The sequence below is a fragment of the Primulina eburnea genome, chromosome 7, assembly GCF_022965805.1.
Source record: "Primulina eburnea isolate SZY01 chromosome 7, ASM2296580v1, whole genome shotgun sequence".
NCBI classification, from domain to species: domain Eukaryota; kingdom Viridiplantae; phylum Streptophyta; class Magnoliopsida; order Lamiales; family Gesneriaceae; genus Primulina; species Primulina eburnea.
In genome coordinates this window covers 17,536,059-17,546,138 of record NC_133107.1, presented here as the reverse complement: position 1 = coordinate 17,546,138, position 10,080 = coordinate 17,536,059, and the positions used below count along the sequence as shown (strand labels likewise).

Here is a 10,080-nt window from a genome sequence, read left to right as displayed (position 1 = left end):
GAAAACAATAAGCCATGAATTGAGAACAATATGCAATAGACAAGTTTAAAACGGACTTCAGGGCCTAGAAAAATTTTGGCATAACCTCCACGCAAGTGGGACATACCAAAAAATATAAAAACACACAACAACAATATATATATTCGAAATAAATTTAAATACGACCATACACCACACCTATCACCTACACAGTCAGACCATACTCACACCTATCACCTATAATTACCACATTCTTTCAGCATAAAATTTTGGCATAACCTCCACGCAAGTAGGACATACCAGAAAATATAAAAACACACAACAACAATATATATATTCAAAATAAATTTAAATACGACCATACACCACACCTATCACCTACACAGCCAGACCATACATCACACCTATCACCTATAATTACCACATTCTTTCAACATATGCTGAAAGTAATGAAGAGATCCACATGTCATGAACCAACAAACACAAAAAAAATCACATGTCAATCTAGTATCATTTGTATTCCTGATCCACAAACTGAAAGGAAAAATGCAAAAAACCAAAATAATATCACTTTTGAAATCTTAAAGTAGAAACAAGAATTTCACCCAACTTAGAAGCTAAACCATGTGCAAAATGACTATTTCTGAAACAGCCCGTAAACATGTTAAAAGGTATAAAAATAATGTCCAAATCCGTTCAATATGAGCTGTATTTTTTCAAATAAGATGAACTCATGTCCTTCCTATTCATAAATATGATCATGTATGCATTCGGCCAGCTCGGTGCGCACCTCATCAGTTTCTTCCATAGAATACTCCGTTTTTTTGAACTATGAACACACTCAAAAAGTATATTAGTAAAAAAAACACAACTTAATGAAATTTCAAAATGATAAGTAGCTACATAACTTGTAATTATTTTATATAACCAAGATAATATTACTATCGATCTTAGTGGATCCCCCTCAAGAGTTGTAACTTCTTCAGTAATCTGCCTCATGAATCTCATCACATAATAACCACATTGTTTTGCATCCGGTTGCTTAGGAGCCTATGTTAAAAAATGTGAAATTGTTAATGACAAATATACACATAAAAAAATTAGCTCGAATGAGAATTACGCATACCTTTATGACTTCCCATTGTACACGCTTTCTTCCTTTCCTTCCCTTAGTTGAGTTAAACAATCTCAACGCCCTTCATTAACATTCAACAGAGTTGATATATGAGTGTTTTTTCATTATATGAAACGCATCATTAATATGGAATATGAACTCAAATTTCCACAACATATTTCCAATCCTCATCGCGAATGCGGTGACTTAGGGAATCCACCAAATAAACAATCTCCTTATAAGGCTCGATGACGGTGAGAGTCCAATGAAAACTACAGACGAACATAATAAGTGTTTGTAATTCACTAAAAAAAACAATTGAAAATTATATTAGAATCTTACTTACCCACAACAACTTGGAACCAAAACCACTTGATCCATTGCTACACCACTTAGCATATCCGCTAAAAAACTCGCCCTCTTGTTCAACCTTTCAATTTTACCTGTTTTGTCGTGTGTATATTTTTGCAAATTTGGGATGTTGTGTGGATTAACGAATCTGAATTTTTCAATCTTGTTTTCTTTCACAATCTTTTATAAAGATGCATGTCATTTCAATTAAAAGAAAATCAAAACTACACTACATACTAAACTAACAAATTATATGCATCTTACATAATAATATAAGAAAAGAACAAACAAACTTTAAGTTAATCGAAGACTTACAAAATGTAGACAACTATACAATTTCCAGAAATTGGCTCCAAGTGATATAAAGGACTGATGTCCTCAAAGTGCAAGTTAACTTCATAGTCATCTGTAAATACTTCATAATCTAAAAGAAATGCTAATTTCCTTCCATTTTCAAGGGCTGTCTTACAATAACAATACACCATGTGCACTGCTCTTGGCACATCTGATGACAAAGTCTGGTTTCTTTCAAAACTGACGATTTTGTTCCTTTGACGCTTCTGATAATTGTATTGTAAACATGTTAGATAGGTGCAATACTGGAGAATTTGACATACATTTACTTTGAAATATAAGCATACGTGTACCTCTTGTCGTAGCATTATCAAATGATTTGGCCAAGCAACGTGTGTTCCTACGGCATCCCCAACATTTTAACATTCATTGGGAATCGGAATTGGCAAAAGTGCTTTGTAATGCACATGGGCTGTTCCCGATTGGGCTGTATCCCTCTCGGTTGTCCCATTACCCATTACTCATAGAACTTCTCCAGCCCAGGAACTGGAGCTTTTGCCTTCCCCAGGATTAGAACCCAAGACCTCCTGGACTTATATAGATCTTGGCAGCAATCCTGGTACCAGTTGATCTACTAGATCAATTGGTACCAGTTGATCTAGTAGATCAACTGGTACCAGGATTGCTGCCAAGATCTATATAAGTCCAGGAGGTCTTGGGTTCTAATCCTGGGGAAGGCAAAAGCTCCAGTTCCTGGGCTGGAGAAGTTCTATGAGTAATGGGTAATGGGACAACCGAGAGGGATACAGCCCAATCGGGAACAGCCCATGTGCATTGGCCCGAAAATCTTTACTTGAAAATTTGCGGGAAATTTAAAGTTTTTATTTTAAAATAAATGGAGTGCCTCATTCATACCAATAACTGAAAAAAAATGTTTACATTCAAAAATAGCAGTGGAAGAAATGAATACTTGCCAAAAGAACCAGTTAAAATATTCAACGACTGATAAAATATTTGAGCATTAAAAATAAAATGGCAAGTGCTGACTGGGGACCGGACCGATACTGGGGATCGGATTTACGTCTGATCAGACTACTGCCACAGTACTGGGTGAAACAACTGAACTAACCGGTAACTGGTGACCGGACCGATACTGGGGACCGGATTTAATACTGATAGTAAAGTGACCACAAGAAATATCGCATAAATCTCAAAATTTGTATTTGCACGTAATATAATTAAATATGAACAATTTCGATCTTCTTGCATTAAAATCATGTATTTGCGATATTTAAAAATATCTATATGGCTTGATTGAAGAGTGAAAGAAGATATAAACATGCCTTGGTTTGTTTTGACTGAAAACAAACAAAATAACGACGCGGCGCGGCGGAGACGGAGTGCTCTTCACTTCCTCACTTAATTCCTTTAAATTAAGCATGCACCGTAATTATTATAATAGCGTAAAAATCGTAAACGTTATGCATGAACATTTAAAAATATTATGATTTGTGCTCAAGGCGCTGCTATGACTAAAATCTCACCTCGGGTGCAAAATGACCATTTTGCCCCTAGAAAATTTATTACAAGTTATTTCAGTACAGGGCTCCAAGGAGCAAACATTTCTACCATGAGTTTTTCAGTTCAGCTATGCACGTATTATAATTGCTCATGATAAATTATTTTCACGATTATGCCTCATGACATGATAATTTTACTCCCATGCAAATTTTACTATATTATTTACTCGTTATTTACGATATATGCATGCCGAGTCTTTAGACTCACTAGACTTGATTGTTGTAGGTACCGATGGTGTCAAGACCGAAGGCGGGGACCAGTGAGCTATCTTGGGTCGGCAGTAGTGGCACCCGAGGACCTCAGTTTCAGCACTTGCCATTTTATTTTTAATGCTCAAATATTTTATCAGTCGTTGAATATTTTAACTGGTTCTTTTGGCAAGTATTCATTTCTTCCGCTGCTATTTTTGAATGTAAACATTTTTTTCAGTTATTGATATGAATGAGGCACTCCATTTATTTTAAAAGAAAAACTTTAAATTTCCCGCAAATTTTCAAGTAAAGATTTTCAGGCCGTTATATGCTGATTTTTGCATTGCCTCGTCAATGGATACACGCATGCAATTTTGAGGTAATGGAACACCATGAAGCAAGTTATTAGCTCCATTGACCTCAACAACTGTTCCATATGCAACAATGTCTGTGCTAGAATCCAATGTCAAAATAACCGCTTGACCCTAAAAGACAAATAGTTATGTCAATGAATTGTAATAAATCTTTAGTTAAAAAATATTAAGTACTATATAACCACAACAAAATATATACCTGTAAAGCAACAGATTTTTCCACAACTTTAATTTCGACGTCATTCAAATCTTCATAACTGGGGAAAAACTTGTCGATTTTCATTTCATTTTCATTCACTTGATGCAATTTTCTGAACAACTTCCTTTGTCATCAATCTCACTGTCCCATGCACCTATTTTGTAGATAATTGCTTCAAGTTTTTGAATGCGTGTATCTTGCTCTTGAATTAATTTTCTAGCCTCGATCAAATCTTTTTTTTGCTCAATCATTAGCTTTCTGTCAACATCCTCAGTCTTCCAACTTCTACCAACATTGAAATATAATGTTGGAGTGATGTGACCTCCAACAGCTCTCACACGTCCACCATGTTCATCTGAATTGAGTGCTTTCGTGAGAATATCCTTTTTTGTCTCTTTTATTTCAAGTTTCCCCTCACGCTTTTGTTGTATGTAATCATCCTGTCATCCAATTGAAAATATTAATTACTTTAAAAGATTTCATTAAAATAAAATAATTGATTTTTATGTATATTTTGCTCACAATCTTTTCTACTGTTATTTGAAACTCCTGACCATCAAAATCCCTTTCTTTATTCACTCGCCCTTTTTTCCAAATAATAGCTCTATTGATATCATCATCGTCACACAATTCACTTGCCTACATACAAGAACCATCAAATGGTATTTGTCAAATATGTTAAATGTTGAAAAAAAAAAAAAGCGAATGCAATGATATATATCACATGCTAGAAAAAAAAACAGCCACACATGTTACAAGTATTCATGCAAAGGAATGCAACAGTCACTTCTTGGGCGGCACAAATGTTGAAATATACTTACTATTTCTTCAGCAAATCGTGCATAGACCTTACGAGAAAGGCGATGAGGGTATATGTTCTTCTTCCTTCTTTCCTTTTGTTGATCACTTAGTTCCTAGTCAAAGTGAAGAATTACACATATCAAATATTTTTTAATTCGTTAAATACTTCATGGTGGACATATTTTCAAAAAAACAAAAAAAAATGATACTTACAATGAATTTATCAGACATGCGAGTCATGACAAAAGAAATCCAGTCATCTCGTGCAAGACCATAGCCAGTAGGTGGTTGATCCAACTCCTCTGGTTTATCAACCTTGTTCGAAATGTATGTTTGAGTGAGATGTGATTTAAATTGACGCCACTTATTATTTGCTGAACTTAAACATCACTTTTTCCAGCTTGAGGGGAACATCAAATGTCAACTGTAAAGCATCAAAATTGGAAATACATTAAAAAGAATTACATAACATAAAATACATATAAACAATATGAATATTACTTGTGAAAAAACAATAGAACTTACATTAACAGACTCACATATCAATTCTTTCACTTCACTTGGAACTTGCTTCCATGTCTTGTAAGTTATCTTAACTTTTTCTCGAGCAAGCACACCAATATAACTCTGCATTTCAGCAGCAACTTCTCCTACTGGTTGTCCAAGCAGATTGAATCTTACCTCCTTTCGAATTCCCTGAACCCTCTGCCTAGAAAGCTTATCTAGATGTGTACGACCTCTAGATGTTCTTGTTGTTTCAGTGTCTGTAGATCCCAACATTTCCTTCCCATCAAAACTCTTGTCGGTAGAAGTAGATGCAATTTTTTCTTTGCCCTTTCCAATCATTGCAGGCCGTCCTAATCTCTTGCTCGGTTCATGAATTGTGTCATCATCATGAGACCCAATTTTAAGCTTTCTAAAGGATTTCATAGTCCAGATTTAACCTGTTCGACAAAAAAGCGAAAAACACATATCACTATAGAAGTAAATACACAATATATACAACAAAAAATAGGATAAGAAATTCATCTTCCATAGAAATCCAACATGTACAAAGATAAATAAAAGTATAACTTCAATATTGTCTACCCAAGTCCCATCACAATCTTTACATCGTCAAAAGTAAAATATCTTTGGTTAAACATTGTCGACACAAGTCCCATCACTATCTTCACGAAGGCATGATGGTTCATTGTCAAATGCTCCGTCAACACCCATTGATGGTAACCCTCTGGTAAAAGATTGATAGTGAATTGAAGTGTATTCCAATTCATCACCATTGACAAGTTCAAATGACTCTCTAGTAGGAGTTGCAAGTACAATACTCCATTCAGGATCTTCAATGTAAAATACTCGCTTTGCTTGACTTCCCAAGATAAAAGAGTCGGATTTGAATCCAATTCTTTTCAAAGTTACCAATGTGAAACCAAGATCATCTACTTTAATACCATTATTATTCTCCACCCAATTACATTTGAACATTGGAATTTGAAATTTATGGTAATCAAGTTCCCATATTTCTTCAATAACTCCATAAAAAACCATATCTGAAACAATTGGGTTTTTATCCTTTGCACTGGCAACTTGCATTGTCTTTGCAACTAAGCTTACTCCAGAGTTTTGAGTTACTCGTATGTCATCACGTTCTTTTGTAGTATATGTAACCCCATCAATCAGATAACTAGAATACTTTAACACTTTTTTGCTAGGTCCACGCTCCATCCACTTCAATCTTTCTGATATTTCATGGGTAGAATGATGAATTAAAAGTGAAACCTATATTTCACAATGCCATAAATTTAGATTTTATGTAAGATACCAAGAGTTGTATGCATGTTAATATATAGTATTTTGGAACTTACAGTATCACGCAACCAGTTAGTAAACGTTCGGTTATGCTCATCTTGTAACAACTTTTTGGACTTGGCTTTATGAGGAAATCTTGATTTCAAATCCACCATGTGTTCCCTAATGAAACAATTTGCAATAGATAAACCAATAGAATGTATGCAAAGTGCATGAAAGAATTGATAGGTTAGATATCTTACTCGACATAAGGATGAATCTCAAACATCATTTGTCAATACATGACGATGTGCTTGTTGCAGCTCATCATGACTAGTTGAGTGCAAAACTGCTCCCGATAAAGGCTTAGTAAGTTCTACTTCTCGATGCCTTGATGGTATCCCAATTGTGTGGACATTAGATAGATAATCTGAGCAAAATTCAACAGCCTCTTCAGCAATATAACATTCGGCTATACACCCTTCAGGCCGATTGCGATTGCGCACATAACCTTTCAAAATCTTCATGAATCTTTCAAATGGGTACATGTGCCTATACCAAATCGGTCCACACAATTTGACCTCCCGCACAAGATGAACAGTTAAATGAATCATTATATCAAAAAATGAAGGGGGAAAGTACTTTTCAAGTGAACACAATATCAACACAATCTCTCTTTGCAAGTCATACAACTTTAAGACGTCTATCACTTTACTATATAACACATTGAAGAAGAAACACAGCCGGGTGATAGTGTCTCTGACATGTTTTGGCAAGACACCGCGGATGGCCACTGGAAGCAATTGTTGCATTAAAGTGTGATAGTCGTGTGACTTCAAGCCAACAAGTTTCAAATCCTTCATCGACACAAGGTTTCTAACATTGGATGAATAACCTACAGGTACCTTTACTCCCGACAAAGAATTGCAAATACTTCTTTTCTCATCCTTACTTAGTGTGTAACATGCTGCTGGCAAACACGTTTTCTTCTCCTCAATCCTTGGTGCCAATTCAGTTCTTAAATTCATTTCCAAAAGATCTAATCTTGTTGCTACTCCATCCTTTGTTTTTCCTGGAACGTCAAGTAACGTACCGATGAGACTTTCACAAACATTTTTTTCAATGTGCATCACATCAAGAACATGTCGAACATGTAGATCTTTCCAATACTCAAGTTCAAAGAATATTGATTTCTTTTTCCAGCATGTTATCCCGTCATCATTCTTTGACTGAAGCTTTCCGCTGAATTCTCCACAATGATAATTAATTCTTTGAACTCTTTCTAAAATTTCATTGCCACTCAATGGTTTTGGTGCGAGGTTAAATTCTTGCTTCCCATTAAATTCTTTCTTTTGTCTTCGATAAGGATGACTTGAAAGTAGAAACCTTCTATGGCCTGTATATGACATATTTCTACAATGCTTCAACCTTGTCGAATATGTTTCTTCTGCACAAATAGGACATGCATGATATCCTTTCACAACACATCCTGACATGTTACCATATGCAGGAAAATCATTGATTGTCCATAGCATAACAGCTCTAAGAGAGAAACTTTCTTCTCGATATGCAGTATATGCTTCAACACCTTTATCCCATAAGCATTTTAAGTCGTCAATAAGAGGTGCTAAGTAAACATCAATATCATTACCCGGCTGTCTAGGACCAGATATCAACAAAGTAAGCATCACAAATTTTCTCTTCATACACAACCATGGTGAAAGATTTTATGTGATCATTAAAACAGGCCAACAACTATATGCAGAACGCATCAAACTATGATGATTGATCCCATATGCTGATATAGCCAATCTAAGATTTCTTGGCTCATAAGAAAAATCTGGCCACATGCGATCAACTAATTTCCAAAAGGGCGAATCAGCTGGATGACGCAAGTATCCATCACGAATTCTTTTTTCAGCATGCCAAGTTAACTCCTAGGATATCCCCTTATTCTGAAACATTCTTTGAAATCTTGGAATAGGTGGGAAATACCACAAGACCTTTGCAGGAATTCCTTCCTTTACCTTCGATTTGTTGCCCAACTTCCACCTTGACGTCCCGCAAGTAGGGAAATTTGCAAAATCTTCGTACTCCTTCCGGTATAAGATACAATCATTAGGACAAGCATGAATTTTCACATAGTCCATCCCTAATGCGCGTAAGCTTTTCTTTGCATCATACAAAGATGAAGGCAATTCATTGTGATCTGGAAGCATTTCTCCAAGCAAAATAAGTAGATCAGTGAAACTTTTATCACTCCAACTATATTTTGCCTTCAAGTTAAATAATTTTACAACTGCAGATAACTTTGTGAATTTAGCACATCCAGGATATAAAAGTTTATCTGCATCTTCAAGTAGCTTACTGAATTGGCTTGGATTATCAACATAACTTTTCATATACACAATGCACCATATCTATAGGTTCCTCACTAAATGATTTGTGTTCGTCTTGTCCTACTCGATCATTATCATTCATTGAGTTCTCTTTCGTAGATCTTTCCCCATGCCATATCCATGTATGATATGTCAAATCCATACCATTACAATACAAATGTGCCCTGATAGTTTCAACATTTTTCTTCCTTAGATTACCACATTTGCACATGGACAAGGTATTGCGTCAGAATGGATAGCATTTTTTAGTGCAAACTGCAAGAAAAACTCTACTCCAACATCAAATTCATGTGATAGCCTATCTTTTGACATCCATTCTTTGTCCATTCTCGGTACAACTACTCAGCTAACAATGAGCCCAATCCCTTCAAAATAATTTTAAATAATATAAAAATATCTTTTATTGATAGCCTATCTTTTTAATATATATACACACACATGTATACATAAAGAGAATTTTGTTACAAACACCAAAAATTGTTTTAAACTTTATATTTATATTATATAAGTTGGTTAATGGTTGAATTCATGTAGCTACTCCTTACCCAAAGTAGGCTAGTTAGACTCCTGCGAACTTCCCAGATCAGCATACACCTAAAGGCGCTGGAAGTAGTTCACATTCCTGCAAGACCTGCAATAGGTACATTTTTTGGCAATTGTAAAACATTCTCATGAACAAATCCAGTATGTTTCAGCACTTTATAATAGCATGTTCTGAATAACAAAGGAAAAAAAATGAGGTTATAAACCGAGGTGATGCTGGTGTATTTCAATAAATGTCGACTACAGATTCCAGAAGATCTCTAACCGTCTCACCAGTGCATTAAAGAAATGTTTAAACATCATTTTTCCACTTTAACAGATCAGTGATGCAAGTTTGTTTGACTACATGCAAACTAACACAAACTGCAAATACATGAACACTTGAACTGCATCTAGATCCAAAGGATGACTTAAAGAATGTAGTATGACAAAACCGCAACTGACAACTAACCAAAATGTTTCATGTCTA

The 10,080-nt window shown here is 35.2% G+C and overlaps 1 protein-coding gene and 1 long non-coding RNA gene across 4 annotated transcripts; both read right to left on the bottom strand.

Moving 5' to 3' along the window:
* Positions 1–343: 343 nt before the first annotated feature.
* Positions 344–2,186, bottom strand: LOC140836169 (uncharacterized). Of its 2 annotated transcripts, none has more exons than XR_012118992.1 (4): positions 1,440–2,186; positions 1,106–1,365; positions 922–1,029; positions 344–819 (listed from the first exon to the last, which is right to left on the bottom strand). It is a non-coding gene; the product is annotated as an uncharacterized lncRNA (long non-coding RNA). The 2 variants fall into 2 exon arrangements; XR_012118991.1 differs by having other exon boundaries at positions 344–808.
* A 1,659-nt stretch (positions 2,187–3,845) lies between these two features.
* Positions 3,846–9,707, bottom strand: LOC140836168 (uncharacterized). Of its 2 annotated transcripts, none has more exons than XM_073201574.1 (7): positions 9,614–9,707; positions 5,410–5,800; positions 5,098–5,308; positions 4,905–4,997; positions 4,606–4,722; positions 4,084–4,523; positions 3,846–3,995 (listed from the first exon to the last, which is right to left on the bottom strand). In XM_073201574.1, the coding sequence occupies exons 3-6, from the start codon at positions 5,122–5,124 to the stop codon at positions 4,179–4,181; spliced, it is 582 nt and encodes a 193-aa protein (XP_073057675.1). In that variant the 5' UTR covers positions 5,125–5,308; positions 5,410–5,800; positions 9,614–9,707; the 3' UTR covers positions 3,846–3,995; positions 4,084–4,178. The 2 variants fall into 2 exon arrangements, with proteins under 2 accessions (XP_073057675.1, XP_073057676.1); XM_073201575.1 differs by having other exon boundaries at positions 4,084–4,502.
* Positions 9,708–10,080: the final 373 nt, after the last annotated feature.

Bases quoted from the DNA above. Each gene is read 5' to 3' on its own strand.
- LOC140836168 (XM_073201574.1), bottom strand. From the start codon at position 5,124: ATGACTCGCATGTCTGATAAATTCATT. The intron at 4,998-5,097 runs GTAAGTATCATT...CACTTTGACTAG, and splicing joins GCATGTCTGATAAATTCATT to GAACTAAGTGATCAACAAAA. The intron at 4,524-4,605 runs GTGAGCAAAATA...ATTGGATGACAG, and splicing joins AAATAACAGTAGAAAAGATT to GATGATTACATACAACAAAA.